The sequence below is a fragment of the Zootoca vivipara genome, chromosome 5 (assembly GCF_963506605.1).
Source record: "Zootoca vivipara chromosome 5, rZooViv1.1, whole genome shotgun sequence".
Classification (NCBI taxonomy): domain Eukaryota; kingdom Metazoa; phylum Chordata; class Lepidosauria; order Squamata; family Lacertidae; genus Zootoca; species Zootoca vivipara.
In genome coordinates, this window is record NC_083280.1 from 9,555,058 (window position 1) to 9,575,267 (window position 20,210).

General features: G+C 44.0%; 1 protein-coding gene across 2 annotated transcripts; it reads left to right on the plus strand.

Moving 5' to 3' along the window:
* The first annotated feature begins 6,512 nt into the window (after positions 1–6,512).
* LAMP3 (lysosomal associated membrane protein 3) lies at positions 6,513–19,581 on the plus strand. 2 transcript variants are annotated; one of them, XM_035134071.2, is made up of 6 exons: positions 6,513–6,899; positions 8,936–9,705; positions 11,195–11,317; positions 14,076–14,133; positions 17,132–17,299; positions 19,247–19,581. In XM_035134071.2, exons 1-6 carry the CDS (start codon positions 6,848–6,850, stop codon positions 19,384–19,386), a joined length of 1,311 nt encoding a protein of 436 aa, XP_034989962.1. In that variant the 5' UTR covers positions 6,513–6,847; the 3' UTR covers positions 19,387–19,581. The 2 variants fall into 2 exon arrangements, with proteins under 2 accessions (XP_034989962.1, XP_034989963.1); XM_035134072.2 differs by having other exon boundaries at positions 17,132–17,293.
* Positions 19,582–20,210: the final 629 nt, after the last annotated feature.

The window sequence follows — 20,210 nt, forward strand, 5'->3', positions numbered from 1 at the left end:
GAAGAAGAAGAAGTGTGCACGCACATGAAAGCTCATACCTATGACAAACTTAGCTGGTCTCTAAGGTGCTACTGGAAGGATTTTTTTATTTTTGTTTTGACTACGTCAGACCAACACGGCTACCTACCTGTAAGTTAAGAGCTGGTTTCTACATGTAGCAGCAGCAGCAGCAGCGAATGCCCTAAAAACTTGCCCATGGTGCCCACATTCTCATGGCGAGAGCAGCCTGCAAACAACTGGAGTTACACAGATGCCCAGCTGCGTGTCATTGCTGCAATTGCAATAGCCTGTTTTTCGGAGGCTGCAACAGCAGGACATGCATGCAAACAGGTATATGTGTTGCTTCCGGTTCACACGGCACTTCACCCAGGGCAGTTGTGAGCCCACGAATGATTTGTGTAGCAAAGTCAGCCAAACGGCCGTATTTAATAAAGTAGTGCTCCTGCACAATTGCAGTCGCTGACTGGGAGATGTTTATGATCATCAACATAATGTACTGCAGCCCCAGACTTCCAGAAATTCCATTGAGGTGTCTTCTGATTTCTGACCCTTTAGTTGAAAACATTATTGGCCCCCACCATGTTTTCCCTCTCAGCTGAAGGAGTCTCAAAATAAGAAGCTTGATTGTTGAAGTGGAGACAGGTTTTCAAAAATGCAAGAAAGCTACCAACTTCTGTGTATTTCTTCAATGCTCCATAAAGCCATATTACATGCTTAATTGCACATCATAGCAGCGGTTCATAGGCCTGGTCCCCATTGCTGTTGGGGGACACATGCACACAAATTTGGTGACCCAATTGCTTTAAAAAGAAACTTTCCATAAATTGCTCCCTCTTGCAAGGAAAGTGTGTGTGTTTGTACTGGGGGTGATATGGAGACATCTGGTGTCCAGATTTGATGTCAAGGATGGGTTTAGACTAAATCAGAGTTGCATTTCACTGGGATTCTTATTCATGCGTACAGACACAGGTGCCAATAGAATTCCAACAGGGTCTTCAAACAGTTCTGTGCTGTTGCTTCTTATCCCTGCCCCTCCACTATGAAGTGCAGCCATTTCATTTGCAGCTGGGATTCTCCATGCACAGCCAAACGAACGATAGACAATCTTTCTTTCTGAACACCGTAAGCTACTATATATTACGCCAATTGTGTGTGTGCGTGTGAATACTTTATTTTGCAAATAAATTATAAGTCCTTTTCTGTTTTTATAATGTACAAGAATAATACTGGGATGCATTGAAAAGGGGGGAAATATCTACCCACAGAGAGAGATCTGTGTGCAAGAGCAGGCTTTTGTACACACAGCCAATGCCACCCACATCATTATCATTATCCGAGTCTGAATGGGTTAGGTAGAACCTTTCGTGTCTCATAGTTGCACATAGCTAGAGCTGGATTGCGACCTGGAACTTTATGGTTTGGGCTCATTATTATTATTATTTAAAGAAAATGATCAGAATTTTTTTATATTAAAAAAAATCAAGTTCTAGGTGGCCCATCCTAAGATTTGCCATATGTGCTGCTAATAAATGCTTGGGGGGGGGGGACATAAGCAGCCCACAGTTCCTATACCACTTGCAACCTCAACCTTGGTGGTTTGCCAGCAATACAAGGAATTTGTATCACTACAAATGCTAAATGTCAGGTTAACATAATCAAAACCCTTAATTAACACTTAGCACAAGATACCTTTTCCAGTTTTATTGAGGGTGCGTATGGAATAGGCACAGAAGCCTTTTCCAAAGCAAGGAAAATACGTGACATCACTCTTGCTATGGCACTTCCAGTCTAAAGATATTATGTGCATTACCCCAGGGAGTCTACGTAAAAATGAAAAAATAATATTAAATATGGTTGGGAGAAAATATGCACATTTGATTTTTACTTTTGAAGTAGCATGGAGAAAAACGATGTAATATGTAGATTGATTAATACCAACATACTTACATGCATTGGTTTTAATGAGTCTACTCTGAGTATGATGTAGCTGGATATTGCCTAATCTACTTGCCCTCTTTTGGAAAAGACAAGTTTGTGGAATGTGGGTTTAACAGACTCCTAAAGCAGTGGTTCTCGGACTTTCTTGTAGCTTCAGGAAGCCTTTAATTTACCAGCTAGAATGCCATGGGGAGGCATGTTTGAAAGCAGGGGGTAGGGGACATGTGGCCCTCTGAACGTTGCTAGACTACAACTCCCATCATTCCCTGACCATTTCTGCCGGGGCGGATGGGAATTAGAGTTCAACATCAACTGGACGGCCACAAGTTTCCCACCCTTATTCCAAAAGATTCTCCTGGGAGATTTTCTAGGCCACACACATGGAATCATAGAATTGTAGAGTTGGAAGGGACCACGGGAGTCATGTAATTCAATCCCCGCCAATGCAGGAATCCTTTGCCCGTTGTGGGGCTCGAACCCGCAATCCTGAGATTAGGAGTCTCATGCTCTACCAATTGAGCTATCCTGTTGCGTCTCGCCATCACCCTGCACAAACTGGGACTGGAGCCTTGACCACGCCACTTTTCTAGTAAATGCACATTGCTCTGAACAGGGTCTCCTGGCAAACATTTGCCGTAATTGATGTTCTGACCAAGAAAGAAGAATCCCACAGTTCCTTAGAACACAATCCGATAACCACTGCTCCAAGGCATGACACCATGTTATGGATCCTCAGAAACGGCATTCCCATGTGTTTCTCTAGGAAAGGCAAGAAGAAGTAGGAAGGAATGTCTCTACTGGATTTCTCAAGAGTCCAAAAAAACAACAACGAGACCCCAAATTTCTTAATCTCTTTACACCAGTTGTATGGTGCAGAACCACTCAACAAGAGGGTCAAAAACACTGGGAGATGTGGGGTTGAGGGGGCTGCCTCCATCATCACACCTCTCACTAAGCATAAGATTTGTGTGTTTCATTTCAAACTGATTCAGGGCATTAAACACACACACATACACACAGCATTTCCTTAAGTATACCTAAGAACTGTGAAAGACATCTGGAGGCTTGAACAATCTCATGAGTTGGTTTAAGATTGTGGTGTTTCAAATAATCCTGTGCTGCATTTCGTACAGCAGCCAGAGATATTGTACTGGAACTGCTGCTAAAAACAAAGAACTTTCTGAGACGTGTAAGTTACCCCTTTTCCACATTGAGGGTAATGATGTCATTTGTACATTTGTTTGTGGTTTGCTGGAAGAGAGGCCGGTGGCGAATCACAGAACCTGCTCTTCTCTCTTTCCTACTTTCTTGTATCAGGACCGAATGTATGAATGTATTACAGAATATGTATGCTTGTGTGTGAAGCTGGACTTTCTGTAAATAGACCATTATGAACTGTGTAAAACCAACCCTTTGTTTGAACTTTATAAGAATTATAAATACTGTATTACAAAATTGCCTGCAAAATGGGTTTTTCCAGCCTTATTCTGATTATTACTTATTTTTAAATGCGTAACAATAAGGAGTGCAAGTTTGCACATGAGACTAGATGGGACATTAACAGTGTAGATGCTATTCTTGGTTATTTAAATTGCAGGTGGGAAGCCTTAGCAACCTTGGGAGTATAGGAGTCAGATGGGGGTGGGAAGTTTAACACTTTCATGGTCGTGATTCTGACAAAATCTCCTCCCTGAAGCTGCTATTTGCCTTTTAATGGAAGCCCTCTTGGCATCAATGGAGGCCTCCCTTGAAATGCAAACAGTAGCTTTGGAGAGAGATATTTTTGTATTGAACTGTGACAGAGAGAGAAAGAATTAAACTCTCCATTGCCGCGGCTGCAGGAAATAGGTTATTTAACATGTACATTTGTTGCATTCATGCAGTAAACACCACATCTGGTTAGAATAGTTTCATAGATGTCACTACCAGCATTTTTTAGCCTCTCTTCTGCCTTTGGTGTGCATGTGAGAAAGGCTGAAAGGAAGGGTTTTTATTTTTTTAAAAAAATTAAAAACCCAGCAAAATACTGTAAATACACAAAACATAAAGGGAAAGGGACTAAGAGATTGGGGTGTGTGTGTTTCGTTTAGTCTCACTGTAAACAAGTGGTACAGTGACAATAAAGCACGGTAATTCTAGTTCTAGTTCTATTCTATACAGAACATTGTCCACTAGGGGGCTACAGAGTTCTTAGGAAATACCGTATCTTCTCTTTGTCAATAGGAGGGCTAAAATAAGAAATCTGTTTCTACGGTACCTCTCAAAATGCCCTTTTCCTCCTGTGCTAAATTCTGGCAAAGAGAGATTTCCGGACTACAAGCAAGGTAGCTGGTTGTGGCAGTTATACTGAAACTTGTCTCTTTTTTAAACAACAACAACAACAACATTTCATTTCTTTTCCAATTTCTGAAAATCCCTGCATTCCAGGACTTGTGGGTATAGAAGAAAAACAGGTCAGTGTGATTCCAGTCTGAAAACTAATAAACTCTTTAAAGGGACATTAAAACAGAGAAAGAGATTGATAATAACTTGAAGCGAGATACTTATGAATGCATCACATATTCTCCAATTGCCGCTATTTACCAGAGATAAGGAAGGGGGAGAAATTTGATTCAGTTTCCATTCAAATGTGAACTTATCAAATCCACATTTTCTGAAGCCATATGCAAACTGAAGCAGTCATCCTTCAGAATTCACACTTTTTCTAATTTTGCAGTATAGTTCTTCAGCTGAGCAATGTTTCCAGAAATGGATGTCTGGGCAAAGTGAGCACATTAATGCATATATTGGTGAAAACATCATACAAAAATGCATTGTATTCGGGGAAATTGCGTACATTTGTCAAAACGGTCTTTTATTCAGAGGAATTCACACTAAAACGTTGAAGTTTTTTTTTAAATTGCAGATTGCTGCAGAAGTGCACAGAAGCGAATTTAAAGCTGCATTCATAAGAAACTAAGAGAACTTTAAATTGACAGTTTTGTTCACCCCTGCCAGAGGTAGCACCATTTGTCCCTATTTTTTCCTTTTGGGGAGATCTTGCTCAATTCCTGTCCGCGCGAATGTGTGTACACCAGAGTTCTTCAGTTTTTAAGTCCCCTTCTTTGGGTCTCTAGAAATTACATCTCCAGGGAAGGGGAAGATGAGCTGTGGCTCTAGTGCACATGCATGGGAACCAGGGATTGGGATCCTCTGGCTCATGTGCCAGAAGTGGCCCATGGATGTCCCTCCTCTGCATACTAGCTTGGCTTGGAAAGAGCCTGCATTTTTATAGCAGAAGTACACATATAAAGATGCCTGCATGATCAGGCCAAAGATGCATTAACTCTCGCATCCGGTTCCCCTCATTTGCTAGCCAGATGCCTCCAGGGAGCTCAAAAAAAGAGCAAGGGGTATTGGGCATGCTGGCATTCAGTGGCATCCTCTGAACCTTGAGGTTGCTGTTGTTAGCATCTGTCTGTCTCGGGAGACAATGGAGGAGTGTGCCTTCAGGGGCAAAGTCAAACTGCTGGAGAGTTACAGCGCCTGCTGTGGCTGTAGAGACGGATACAGGAGAGACATGTTTTGTTGCAGCTGGGGCAGATGAAGGTGTCCAGTTGTGCTGCTGCAGATGCTCCATGGCGTTTCTTCTCTCTGCGCTCCTCCCAGCGGTCATTCCTCCTCTCATCACTGCTATGGGATGCATGACCTGTCTGTCTCCATTTGCAGACATCTTTGTAACTTAGAGGTGTCATGTAGTCATCAAGACTTAGGGTGCTTCTAGATGACCTGTTTATTGAGAATTTTTCCTGCTTTGTTTACTGGGAGATTAGACAATATTGGCTATTTAATTAGCATTCATTCTCACTGTTTGCAGGGAGGTTAGCTGATGTCACATCAAAACAAGTGTTGCTCCCCTTTTTCCCAGTGCATTTCCTCTACTCCTTATCACAAAAAGGCCCGTGTTTTGGGGGGGGGGAGTTTGTTGTGCGAAACCGCCCAGAAATTATACTTACACAACATGAATTTGCCGGTATGTGATCGAATCCTGCCCAAAATAGCTACAGGTCTGATGGTTCCCTTCCTCCACTCCATCCCTGATGACCTCCACTCGATTGCAAAAGTTGCTGAATATAAAGTGTGCAGTAGCACTTTAAACAATCATGGTTTTCCCCAAAGAATTCTGGGAGCTGTAGTTCATTAAGTGTGCTAAGAGTTGTGAGGAGACTCCGCTATTCCCCTCACAGAGCTACGACTAATTGTGGTTTAACAATCAATCCCTCTTCCCATGGGAGTCTGGGAACTGTAGCTCTGTGAGTGGAAAAGGGGTCTTCTAACAAACAACTCTCAGCACTCCTAGTGAACTACAGTTCCCATGATTCTTGTAGGTAGGTCAGGACTGTTAAAGTGTTATCATGGTGTTTTAAATGCATGGTGTGAATGCAGCCCAGGGCACTTCAGGGAGAATTAAAATGCAGTGGGCGGGGAACAGTGCTAATCTTGCTTCCACTTTCAGCTCCACCAATGTTCTTCAAGCACTTTCTCAATGGTTTAAGGATGCTTCCCCACAATCCATTCTTGCTTTGCATGTAACATTCCAGTTCTTGTGCTGGACTTCCCCTTTGCTTGGAGCTCTTTGCAAGAGAACAGCAAACTTCTTGTCTCCCAGAGGAGTAGGCATGCTAGGCTGGTTGTAGGGAAGAAGAAGAAGAAGAAGAAGAAGAAGAAGAAGAAGAAGAAGAAGAAGAAGAAGAAGAAGAAGAAGAAGAAGAAGAAGAAGAAGAAGAAGAAGAAGAAGAAGAAGAAGAAGAAGAAGAAGAAGAAGAAGAAGAAGAAGAAGAAGAAGAAGAAGAAGAAGAAAGAAGCAACACGTACAAAGGTTCCTTGGGGCATCTGATCTGTGAATATTACTCTCTTTAATTCCTTCACCATGAGCTGGGAGAAGAACCTGTTTGTGGAACTCCTCCTGGTTGCAGCTGGTGGTGAGTATACCCAGTTATCACTGTATTGTGTGTTGCTTTGCAAGGATACAGGGATGCAACAGACTCTCTAGCTCAGGGGTCAGCAAACTTTTTCAGCAGGGGGCTGGTCCACTGTCCCTCAGACCTTGTGGGGGGGCCGGACTATATTTTGAAGGGGGAAAATGAATGAATTCCTATGCCCCACAAATAACCCAGAGATGCATTTTAAATACTGTAAAAGGACACATTCTACTCATGTAAAAACACCAGGCAGGCCCCACAAATAACCCAGAGATGCATTTTAAATAAAAGGACACATTCTATTCATGTAAAAACATGCTGATTGCCCGACTGTCCGCGGGCCGGATTGAGAAGGCGATAGGGCTGCATCCAGCCCCTGGGCCTTAGTTTGGGGACCCCTGCTCTAGCTCTTCTTTGCCTTTAATAGCTATGTAAAAGAGGCAGTGTTTTCTACAAGTACAGCTTGTTATGTAGGAGTAGGGAAAGCCTGTGCAGGATGCTGACAAGATCCACTCCCCCCAACCACCTTTGAGCTTTTTCCTAAAGAGCATTGCTGCCGTTAACCTTCCTTGTGGCAAAGCTTTGACTCTCCAGATGTTGTTGAACTGTAACTTCCATAATCTTTGGCTATGCTGGCTGGGGTTGGTGGGAGCTGTAGTTCAGAAACATCAGAAAGGACCAAAGTTCCCCAACCCTGCCCTAAACAAGGCATGTGCAAAGAAGCTTTATTTAGAGAGTACCTGCATGGGGTTGTTTGCTGCAGTGTTTTTGATAGAAAATCTAAGTTTCTGGATGGTTTGGTCTACTAAAGAAGCCTAAATATCAGCACACCTCAGTTGTGTTTTCTGTTTTGTACCAAATACACACGTTAAAGATAAATACGGAGAGAGTATCAAGCTACTGCAAGGTTACAAAATACTGTGGAAATATCCCAAGAAATCAAATGTAGAAGAATGGATGCATGGGGTTTGCAAGGCAATCTTGCCCATTTTTTGTCAGACTCCCTGACGAAAAGGTTCCATGGGAAAAGAATAGTTTTTTTTAGATCTAACTGGCAATTTTATTCTACTTAAACATTGGAAATGCAGAGGTGTTTATGGTCCCGAGTTCAGTCAGCAGAACGTTGTTGATAAAAATGCTTGCTCCAACCTAAGCTAACCACTTTCCAGTCCTATTCATTTTAGTGTAAGAGTTAAGTACTTTACACGTGTATCTTTTGCCTCCTGGAGTCAGCTTTCTTCTACCTATCAGCAGATCCTTTGCAGGGCTGCAAGTTCCTTAAGTGGGGAGTGATATTAAGTTTATTAGATAAATGTGTCCCCAAAGGTCTTACTCACTTGAGAGAGACAGGACACACACATACTTCTGCTTGTCCCATTGCTTTCTCCTGGGGAAACCTGCTGTTTACTGTTGGATTGGAACAAACACCAATGGCTTTATCTGCAGATTGGTGGGACAAATGGAAAACCACTCCGACCCGTGCCTAGAAAGAGGGAAACCTATTGGACTTTCTAGGCATGGGGCAAGTGGGAAGTGTGGATGAGCCCTAAGAACAACGCATTTGAGGAGGGAAGGTGTACAGGTCATCACTGCTAGGGCTGGGCGATATCTGGTTTTCAACTTCATGATATATCACCAGCTAAACATTGCAATGTACTGATATATCACGACGTCTGAAGTAAAGATAGAGCTAGTTTTCAATTTTGTGATGTATTACTTGCTATATATCACAATGTCTGAAATAAGGATGAAGCTATGCAAAGGCATTGGCTGGCTTCACAGTTTCCCCCACATTGTGATTGTTGCATAGCATGCGCGCACAAACATACACCACAATTTGCAATATATTTCCAGGTCAAAAATTATGAAACCGATATCATAATATGGACTTGAGACGGGTTTGGGACAATCTATCGCCCAGCTCTACTCACTGCCCGTGCCTCTGTCTTTTCAGAGACATGACTCGAGCTGAGAGATGCTTAGAATGGAAGGTTTTTTTGGAAACGAGATTAAATTTACTCTCTTCTTGTTTGCAGCTATTTTATCCTGCAGTGGAGAGGTGCAGGTTGAGGCAACTCCGCAGCCCATTTCAGTCTTGCAGAGAGCCAATCAAACGACCACGACTCTTCCATACAGTCATTCAGAAGTTTCAGTCGCACAGATAGGCAAGCAATCTGTGCAAGAGGCTACCCAGAGAACCCAGTCAGTGTCAGCATTACCTGAAGATGCTAAGATGGTAAAAGCAGAATCTATACCACCAGCCAAACAAGTTTCAGTCCACAAACAGGCAAACACAGCAGCCACTCCTCTGGAGACAGCTGCAAACCCCACACGTCCAACCAGTCAAGCTGCAAGTCGCAGAGTGACTAAAACTACAGCCGTTGCCAGGAGCACAGCCGTGGAATCTGAAACACAAATTGAGGAAGCTGGAATCCACGGAGCCGTGAAAACGACAGCAGCTGTTCAGAGGAGAGCTTCACAACCTGCAGCCCCAAACAACTGGAACACTGCAGCCCCTGCCTTGCCAGCGAAGGCAGGAAATGCAAAGAAGACTGTAGCTGGAACAAGCGACCAGCGCATCACACAACATGTGCCAGCCGCAACGCCAAGAGCAAACAGTACAGGCCACAGCAAGATGCCATCTGGGCACAAAGCCACTGTTCCTGAGCCAACAGCCCCAGTTGGGCCAACCCTCACACCCAAACCATCGCCAGCTGCAACGGGGGCTTATAGTGTTTCTAATGGAACCGCTGAGTGTATTAAAGCATCGGTTGGCTTGACAATGATAGCTAAAAATGGGAAAACAGTAAGCTACAGCTTTCCCCTTTTCCATTAAACCCCCCCCCATTTTTTTTGATCAAAATATCAAAACAATCAGTTAATTCTAGGAATTGTGATACTGGGTTCCAAAAGCTGAGAAAAGCCTTAGGTTTGCATCTATAGCATGGGTAGTATCTGATGCTGCCATTCCGTCAGCACAAGGATTTCTGTTCATGCAATGGAACTTCTCCCTTCTCCTTAACAACAACAGCAACTACTACTACTACTACTAATTTCTTATTTGTACCCCACCCATCTGACTGGGTTGCCCCAGCCACTCTGGGCTGCTTCCAATATATATAAAAACGTAATAAAACATTAAACATTAAAAAGCTTACCTATACAGGGCTGCCTTCAGATGTCTTCTAAAGGTTATTTAATTACTCATCTCCTTGACATCTGATGGGAGGGATGAACCCCCAGAGCAGATTCGGGGGTGCGCCGGGGGAGGAGATAGAGGAGTTTCATTGCAAGAACCCTTGCGCTAATGGAACAAGTGACTTAGTGCTGCTTAGTGATACATGCCTTCCTCCCCCCAAAATAACAGGAACTGTAGTTTACACCTCACAGCGCTACAATTCCCAGCACCCAGGACTCTTTTGGAGGAAGCTATGTACTTTAAATGTATTTGAATCGATTAAATTCATATCCCAGGAGCCCAGGGCAGCAAACAAACAAAATATCTTTAAAGCAATTCCAGTGCAGCTGCAGACTGGGAAAGATCTCAACTTAAAAAAGCTTGGTGAAAGAGGAAGGACAACAAAGACAATGCCTAATATTCAAGGGGAGGGGATTCCATAGGATAGATGCCACAACTTTGAAGGGATGGTTCCTATATTGTGTGCAGTGGCAAGAGGGTATCTTCAAGGTGCCCTCACCTGTAGAGTGCAGTGACCGTAGGTACCTAAGGGGCGAGTCAACCTTTCAGGTGTTCTGGTGCCAGGCTGTATTGGGCTTCATATACCAAAAGAAGTATCTTGAATTAAGCTCCGTAGCTGATCGGCAGCCAATGAATGCTGCGGATGTGACCAAACTTAGACGTAAGTCATTGGTCAGACATAGCACCAAATCAGGATAAGGGAGGTATATGGAGGAGGTATTGGGCAGGGGGTTGTGTGAACCTGTAGCTCACTTCTTTGCCCCATTAAGCGCCAGCCCACTCAGATGGGGAGTGTCAAGAAGGGACTATGCAAGAACCATTCTGAGCTGAGCTATGTGATGGGTATAAGAAAAGGCTCCCAGAGGTGCTGCTGAAAGCAAGTGTTGTTGAAATAGGTAGGACTTCTAATGGTTAGCAAGGGGCTATAACTCTCATCATCCCTGACCATTGGCTGTGCTGGGTGGGACTGATGGGACTTGGGAGTCCCCCAACATTTGAGTGGGTGGGCAGGTGCACAGGTTAACCACCCCTGTTTTAGAAAGAAAGCATGTGAGCATGTTGGGATTCATGTGCCGATTCCATTTCCCTTTTACAGAACAACCTAGAATACTTCAATATCAACCCAAACACCACACATACGATTGGAAGGTGTGGGGTTTGGCTGTCAACTCTGAAAATCTCATTTGAAGGTGGCTTCATACGTTTCACTTTCACCAAGGTAAGCATTTCGCCAGATGTTGTTTGGGGGGGGGGAGTGAGGAGGGGATCTTAGAACGTTGGGAATTTTCCTTGAAGAGAGTGATTTGACATTTGGCTTTGGCTCGGTTTCAGTGGCCGAGCATGAATTTTACCTTAGTTCAGTAGGCTAGTTTCTACACATGCTCAGCTCACCCCTATTTTTTCGGGAAGTTTTTAATGTTGGCCTACTAATAACTTCCAGTATGTGCATTTAAAGTGGATTAAAAAGCTTTTTCTGCCACACTAGAGCAGCAAATCCATTTCAAAAGCAAAACAAAGAAACAGATGTGGCTTAAGTAGGAAAATGCATTGAGACGTGTGGGATGAGTAATTGTTTCACAGGAAGATATGTAAACACCCTGCAGGCAAATTGGAATGAAAGAAGCAAGAGGGATGCTTATTGTTGTATAACTGCCCAGGGTTGTGTGTGTTCTGTTTTCTCAACAGGGACATGTGAGGACGCCTCATTTGGAAAGGCACTTTGCCAAACCAAACCAACACCCTAACTGTCAAACAAAGACCCAGTTTTAAGTGTTTGCTCTGGCTGCTCTTAAGAGAGCGGTGTTGTTTAACTGAAGTAAGAGCCTTAGAAACTGTTGTGTCATTGAGAGCCTTCAGAGTGGCTTCAGTGAAGATGCCGAGGTAAAATTTTGAGTTGGCAATGGCCACCCCACGCTACACTCTCCAGAAGCAACACAACTATTGGTGCAGCATTGCACAATCCAGCCCCCTCTTTAAGATAAGCATTCAGAGGTTGTTGAGTTTGAACCTGCTCTTTGAAATATATGCAGGCATGAATTCAGATTCCCTGTGTTTGTGTGTGTGTGTTTGCCTTTCAGAAACTATTATAGAGGCCTTATTCTGATAAGTTAGATGTGATTTTGTACAGAGAGTGTGCCTTCCATTAATATGAAGCACGCATAACCTGAGATCAGGTGTTGTGTGCTACAAAAATTGGATTGTGAAGTGTGGGGGAGGGAGAGGCTGTGTACATGCTATACCTTTAAAGCGTATTTGAAGCACATTTCCCCCCCTCGGGTTTGTTAAGCATTGTTGGGAACTGTAATTCTATGAGGGGGAAACTCATGCTGCCCAACTTTTTCAGATAAAAAACCAGGATGCACGTCTTCCAGGACACACTCCCGGGCGAGTTATATAAGCTGCGTGGCGATCTCACTCTGGGGGGGGGGGAACCACTTCTGGGGGTGCCATCTTGCATGGTGCCCGAAAGGCCCTTTTTGGGGGGGACAAGAACGTATGAGGTCACTTTGGCTGGGGAAACCCAGATGGGTGGAGTATAAATAAAAATAAAAACTTTTTCCGGGACACTTGGGTGGTATGAAACCAGCAGTGCTTAGAATTCTTTGAGGTAAAAAACGTGCTTCAAATGTGTTTTAAAGTTACAGTGTAGACACAGCCAGAGAGAAAAAATGAAAACGTCAAGCCTAGTTTGGGGCTACTCAGAAATGGCTTTCAGGAAGCTTCCCAAAGAGGAATGGGGAACTTCAGGCCTGGGAACCAAATATAGCCACCCTTCCAGTGCTCTGGTGGGCCCTTGGGACTTTCCCCAGGCCACAGCCCCTCACTAGCCATGCCCTTTGACTGCTTTTGCCTGGCTGGACTGTGTCCTTGAACTGTGAAAATGCTTCTTGCTTGGCAAGGATGGAGGATGGGGAGACAGTGTGTGGTAGAAAGGTCAGGCTTTTCTGTGTCTCCGGAGCACAGCTGCCAAGTCTCCCGCTGAAAAATGCGGGATCAGCAGCGGCACGGCACCAGAAGTCACTTCTACGCATGTCCGGACATGCGTAGAAGTGACTTTGGGTGCCGCGCTACCCATGTATGGGCACCGGAAATCGGGCGGCGCCAGGACCCAAAATGGAGCCTCCCTGGCAGGTAGGAAATCCGGGGGATTTACGGGATTTTTTTCAATCCGGGCTGCCAGCGGGAAACGGTTTAAAATACGGGGGATTCCCGTGAAAAGCGGGAGACTTGGCAGCTATGCTCAAGAGTAGCCTACTGCACATAGGTTAAGAGTCATATCCGTTGCCTCTGGCCTCACCCACCGCTGGAATGTGGCCCTCGGAAGACTCCCCATGAGGGAATCTGGCCCACTGGCTAGAAAAAAGATTGGAACAGTTGGCCTTGGTCATAAACATTGCTAAATGAAAAATATTCTGATGTACCCTGGAGTCCTCAGGAGAGTGTTTACCCCTCTTGCACCCTGGCACCTCTTGGATGTTACAAGAGATACTAAATTCACTGGGTGTCTGAAGCGTTTCCCCTTGCTTTACCTAATGGTAGGGCTAGCGCTGACTTGGAGGCTTTGTTATTATATGGGCAAAGGTTCCAGTTCTAAATGTTTTGCTGTAACGCGCCCGAGGAGCATGGCTACATCCCTGCTGAAGGCACCATGTGGACCAAGGAACTGCTTTAACAGACATGCACGGCATACTTCCCAACTACAGAGCATGAGTCGTACACTCCAGTCCTCTATGAAGAGCAAGTACACTTCGCAAGCAGCTAGCACAAAGGAAAGCTCCCTTCTGTTGTATTAGAGGAGGATATGTGGCCTGAAATACCGGTAATAGGAAAAGGTTTCAGTTGGTTTCCACTGAACTCCCTCTATCTGCCCTTGGTCATGAAACTTCTATGCATCTTCTTGTGTTTTCTAAGTTGTAAGCAGTGATATTGGATAAAACTATACTTGCTTGCTTCCTCCCCCCCCTTTTTTTTTGCAGAGTGGAGAAGTGTCCTATGTCAGTGTGATTGAAGCTTCTTTAACTGTACCATCTGAGGGTAAGTGACGTGGCGATTCTCTCCCTGCCTTTGAACAGTTAGCAATTACGAAATTTTGAAGCTTCTCTTAAGAGTCATGGCACTGGGTCACGCAGAGCCACCAGAACTCATGGCTGACCTTTGAGTAGTATGTAAAGGAAGTTAGAAATGTCTTTTTCAGCACTTCACTGCGTGCATTGATTTAAGATGTGCTGGGAATGAATTGAGCTTTCCGTTTCATTTTCTCTCAGCTTCTATTTTCTCTAGCCTTCAGTTTGACCTGTTTCCAAATCAATTTGCATTTTAAATGTATATATATCTATATTCATGAAAATTTGCATGCATTTTGCTCACATTTCTCTTAATCTACACATTTTTGTGCACCAAACTGAACACATATTTCCAAACAATTTCCCCTAATATTATTGTTGTTGTTTAGTCGTTTAGTCGTGTCCGACTCTTCGTGACCCCATGGACCATAGCACGCCAGGCACTCCTGTCTTGCACTGCCTCCCACAGTTTGGTCAAACTCATGTTCGTAGCTTCGAGAACACTGTCCAACCATCTTGTCCTCTGTCGTCCCCTTCTCCTTGTGCCCTCCATCTTTCCCAGCATCAAGGTCTTTTCCAAGGATTCTTCTCTTCTCATGAGGTGGCCAAAGTATTGGAGCCTCAGCTTCACGATCTGTCCTTCCAGGGAGCACTCAGGGCTGATTTCCTTAAGAATGGATAGGTTTGATCTTCTTGCAGTCCATGGGACTCTCAAGAGTCTCCTCCAGCACCACAATTCAAAAGCATCAATTCTTCGGCGATCAGCCTTCTTTATGGTCCAGCTCTCACTTCCATACATCACTACTGGGAAAACCATAGCTTTAACTATACGGACCTAATATTATGCCCCCCCCCCAAATATTATATTGGGTGGTATTCAACTAAATTTTATTCAGTTGTCGGCATGCATCTGTCTTGAGAGATAATGGAGTGTGCCTCTGGGGGTGAAGTCAAACCACTAGAGGATCACAGTGCCTGCTGTGGCTCAGGAGCATAGCATGGGCAGGGGCTGCCAGGGTGATGGCCCTGAGCGCATTTTTCTGGGGGGCACTGCTCACACCACCCTACCAGCCCTGTGCCACTTTGCAAGGCTAGGATCAGAGTGCATGGCTGCTGCGTCCTTCGTAAGCCACCCTCCCCTAGATACTTTGCAAGTCTGAGATAATACGGTGGGAGCTGGGCTGGCAAGGCAGGATCCCTTAGCCCTCCGTGCCCTGCCCACCTACCCCAGGCACCAGCTAAACATGCTCCACCACTGCTGCAGCTGCAGAGACTGGTAACTTGTAACTACTGCCTCCTGCATTATTTCTGCTGTGTGGGTCATTCCACGTCAGTTCAACGTGGTCATGCCACCCACCGCCTCGGATTTTGATGAAACTTGGTGTACACCCTTCCCTTATGGTTGAAAAAAACCCGCTTAAATTTTTCCCCTCTATCACAAATGGTTTTTGATTTTATAGCACTTCAAAGTTTCATGATATCTGTGTTTCTGTCCCTCTTGAGATCCTCGGCCTTGTGTGCATTTTATTTTTCCCCTCCATAACCAATGATCAGATCTCTTTGAACTTTTACACAGAGCTCAATAACATGATGAGGATTTCAGGAAAAAATACAACAGCACTCAAAAGATTTTATAAATGCCTTACAAAAATGTATAAATGTAGTTTCTTTGGTAGAGGCAAGAGGCAGGGCAAGATGCAGGGCAAACGGAAGTGTGGATGAGCCCTCAGACAGTATTAGCACCGTCATATTTTAGATGGTGGAGGGGGCTGAAGCTGCATGCCTTGCATTATGTGTGTAATGAGTTTGTGGGAGAAGTGAGATTGCATTTAAGGATTCCTAGGTCAAGACTTTCCTTCTTGCCACCAAACTGCACTTTTTCTGGATTGCACTTCTGAGGCTTATTTTATGAGGATGAAAAAAATGCACTCATGGTCACCTTAGGTGTACTCAAAATCAGTGGAACTTGAGCATACATTTAAAGTACTTCTTAAAGTACTGACTTCAAAGACGCCGACTCTCTGCAGAATTTAGAATTGTAGCAGGCTGTTCTTTTCCTGAATAATCACCCACTAAGAGTCAGTAGAATAATAGCAACACATGAAACCCCCCCCCCTCCAATCATGGGAACTGTAGTTTACCCCTCACAAAGCTATAATCCACAGTAACCTTAAGAAACCAGTTCTCAGAAGTCATGTGCTTTAAATGTATAGTGTGTGCGCAGAGCTAGTTTGACCCAAGTTCTTCATAAATTTGCACAAATGTCTTAATGACCAGGTGGAACAGGCACTGTAGGAGACAGCTCCAGAAGAGGAGCCAAGAGAAAGCTGGTCTTAGCAGAGCCGGTGGAGGGTCCTCACTGTCTTGTCTGCTGTGGTCAGGTGGAACTAGTGCTATGGAAAGACAGATCTGGGACTGGAGGAGATGGATGAACCTGTAGCCTGCCGTATGTGGAACATATTTGCCTTCCACTGTCAGGCACCCAAATCTAAGTAGAAAGGGGGGCAGGCTGGCCAGCCAGTTGGCAGGTAAACAGTCTGGTGGTAATGAGGATTTGTATGGTGGCTTTGGGTCGCTCTTGGGGGTTATCTCATCCCCTGAACAGATCTGAGGTCTTAGTGTTTGCATTTGAACTGCCTGCAATCCATCCTCTAAGCAGCAGACCTAACAGCAAACCAAACAGGGGAATGAGTTTGATCTACCTGTATAGTGGTTTCCCCCCCAAAACTTAAGTCACCAGCTGTTTTTGGACAACTCCCACCATTCCTATCTAATAGGGGCAGTGGTCAGGGATGATGTGAATTGTAATCCAAAACCAGCTGGAGACCCAAGTTTGGGAAATCCTGATCTATAAGATTGCAGCTCAAGCTATGCAGCGCCTACTGCACATCAGTTGGTGACCCTTCATCCAAGGAAAGATTTTGCCTCTAACACCAGTTGTCGTTTCTTTTTATTTCTGTATACTTCAGGCGCGCTGTACAGTGGACTTAAAAGCGACGAGCTCTTTTCAGTGCCTTTAGGGAATTGCTTCAAGTGTCTCAGCATGCAAACCATAGAGATGTCCAACAACCTTCAACTCCTGCTTTCCAGCTCTCAACTTCAAGCCTTTAATATCGTTGGCAACCAGTTTGGTAAAGGTTGGTAGCAGTGCTTGTCACTGGACCTGTGTTAAGGCACTCCTTCTCATTCAGTTGATTTAAACACACCACTGTGAGCAAGTCCAGGCCAGTAGCATGTTTTTAAACAGCTAGACACTCCTGTTGCAATCAACACTGTGTGAAGTATGGTTCAGTTTCTAGTTATTATCAAGGACTTTCTCTCAAAAAACATATGAAATGCAGGCTCAGGTAGTATTCCTTGCTTTCATTTGTAGCTTAACTGGAATAGCTGGTCTGTTCATTTCACCAGCAAGCACATAGCAACTGCAGTGTGACTGGGGCAGACGACAGCTCTTTTCCCACAGCAATTGACAATTGCATGGGGATTGCAGGTAACCTGTATGCATTAAAGGGGATTCCACTAGCTATCCCCAGCCAATGTGCCTTCGGCCAATGGTCTAAACAAACCCTGTATGCATGCAACTGTGGGTGCAATCTGTGACCCTGCCATTTATTTGCAAGATTCCCAGCTGCACAGAGAGATGTGCCATTCACATGTTGCAATTTATAGGCATAACCCACACCTTCAGTTGAACAAGTGAGAACCAAGTAGGGGGACACCAGTTGGGATCCAGATGCCCATACCCACATGATGGTTGATAGGAAATGTTCAGTTCACACTTCTGCACTGAGATTGTAAATTTTCGTTTAGTCCTTATGAAAATTCGTCATAGCGTGCGTATCTCGGCACATTCACTTTTACGCAGCTTTGCCCAATATACACCTTTGCAATTCATGTAATGAATTGTGTTTGTTATTTTCACATACTTGTGCATTTTTCTCAGGGCCATGATGTGGGGGGTGGATAGTTCTTTGGGGATGCGCGGGCTCAGAGGTGTCTGACTAATCAGATTTCAATTCAGAGATCATTGACAAGCTCTAGCTCAGGTCCAACCATGATGTTGGAGTCTTGGAATTCCTCTGCCTCCAATACTGTTGGTCCAGCTACCTCGATTACCATTTCTTCTTGCAGTCAGAATCCAGGGTGGGGTTCATGGCACAATATTGTAGACATGTGAAGACTTGGTAGAGGAGTTTCAGTCAGAAGAGTCTTCCCCTCCGCTCTTGCTTACTGGCATCCTTTTAACTGGGGATGCCAGGGGTTGAACCCAGAAAGATCAACCCCTGGGCCATGGCTCCTCCCAAATGGATTGGGGAGCAACTGCCAATTAAAGTATTTAGTATCAGATAAGAGGAACCAATATGTCAGGCATTCAGGCAAAGGATAGGTAGAGGGAAACCATATATCTGGATGTGCAGAGAGAGACCCAAGCAGTCTCCCCACACTGACAAGATTCGGGGGCAGACTTTGGTAATCTTTCATAATATAGTGCCTTGTGTGAGGCCAAAATTTGGCACCCCCCAATGGATCTTCTCAGTTATGGGATCTTCTCAATTTTGTGCCCCCTCGGCTCAGCACCCTGTGCAAAGGAACTGCCCATCCTCCCTAAATCTGGCACTGCCAGACTGAAGGAAGTTTTAAAGCTCTCAGTTGCACCAGACTTGCCTGCCAGCATCATCTGACTTCCCAGGTCAAGAGGACTCTGGGTCTCCTGTAAATTCCTAGCCAAAATGAACTGTAATTCCCAGTGCCTGATCCACAGAATTCCAAGTTTGCAGCCCTGCCATGCCCAATATAATGGTTTGAAATGAACTATAGATTGATGGCTCAATCTGATTAAAGCTAGGAAAAGTTCCAACCCACCTCACAACAATTAACTTTTTTAAAAAAAGTTGCCTTCCATGAGCATTGGAGAGAGAATATGCTATGCATCAAGAAATTAAAACTGACCCAAACGGCAACTCTACAGACAGTGCTCGTGGGTTTTTGAATAATTATCGGTAGCTGTATTTTACTGAGCAAGAAACTGATGAAAGCATATGATAATTGTGTAATACGCCATAACATTCTGATTTTTATTGCAGAGGAAGAATGTGCTCTTGACAGAAACAAGAGATTAATTCCAGTTACCGTGGGCCTCAGTCTCGCAGGATTATTTGTCATTGTCTTTGCCACCTGTGCAATTTACAGAAAAAAACACACCTCAAGCTATGAACAAATCTAAACCACTTCATTAAAGATCTGTGCAGCGGCGAGTGAAAAGGTTGTATATAATAGAAAGCTCTGCTTCTGCCTACTTATTTGATTGTGGCAACTACAATTGTAAATTGATTGTGTTGTGTATTCACTTGTGTGCAATTGAAAATTGACACTATTATGTTGTTCTTTCTATATTCATAACTTGCCTTTCTGCTTAGACAAGAGCCGATATATATATATATATATATATATATATATATATATATATATATATATACACACACACACACACACACACACACACACACACACATACACACACCGGTATATTTCTAGGAGGACACAGCAGATTTTTTAAATATTATTTTTAATACAAGTGCTTAGAATTTTTTTTTCAAGTTTCCATCTTCCAAAAAGCATTTCCCTTCTCTCATACAACAGGGAATGCTTCTATTCTATCTTGTCTCCTCCATAAACAAAGGATGTATGCTTTTTGCTTCAAACTATGATTGTTTTTACTCATATGCAAATATAATTAAATTAATAAATTAATCAACTAAAATTTCTTTAACTGTGTCCTATCCGTAATAAGAATAATATTTTTTCCTCTACCTTTCACAATACAGAAACATATACACATCTCACCCACATCTCTGTCTTAGGCCAGAGTGGATCTGGGAGAGCCAGAACAGAAAATGGTCCATGGAGCCCAATTTTTACACCCTTCTGGACAAAGGCCTCAAAAGAAAATTCCAGCACAGCTTTGATTACAGGAGGTGCCATTCCCCATGTCCTGACCTAAACCTAGTATGGACTCATGTAGCCAGAGTGATGGGAATTTACCTTTAT

What these genes read in the sequence shown, in the direction of transcription:
- LAMP3 (XM_035134071.2), top strand. Translation starts at nt 6,848, where the DNA reads ATGAGCTGGGAGAAGAACCTGTTTGTGGAACTCCTCCTGGTTGCAGCT. An exon ending in CCTCCTGGTTGCAGCTGGTG is followed by an intron (nt 6,900 to 8,935) that starts GTGAGTATACCC and finishes TCTTGTTTGCAG; the next exon opens with CTATTTTATCCTGCAGTGGA. An exon ending in TACGTTTCACTTTCACCAAG is followed by an intron (nt 11,318 to 14,075) that starts GTAAGCATTTCG and finishes TTTTTTTTGCAG; the next exon opens with AGTGGAGAAGTGTCCTATGT.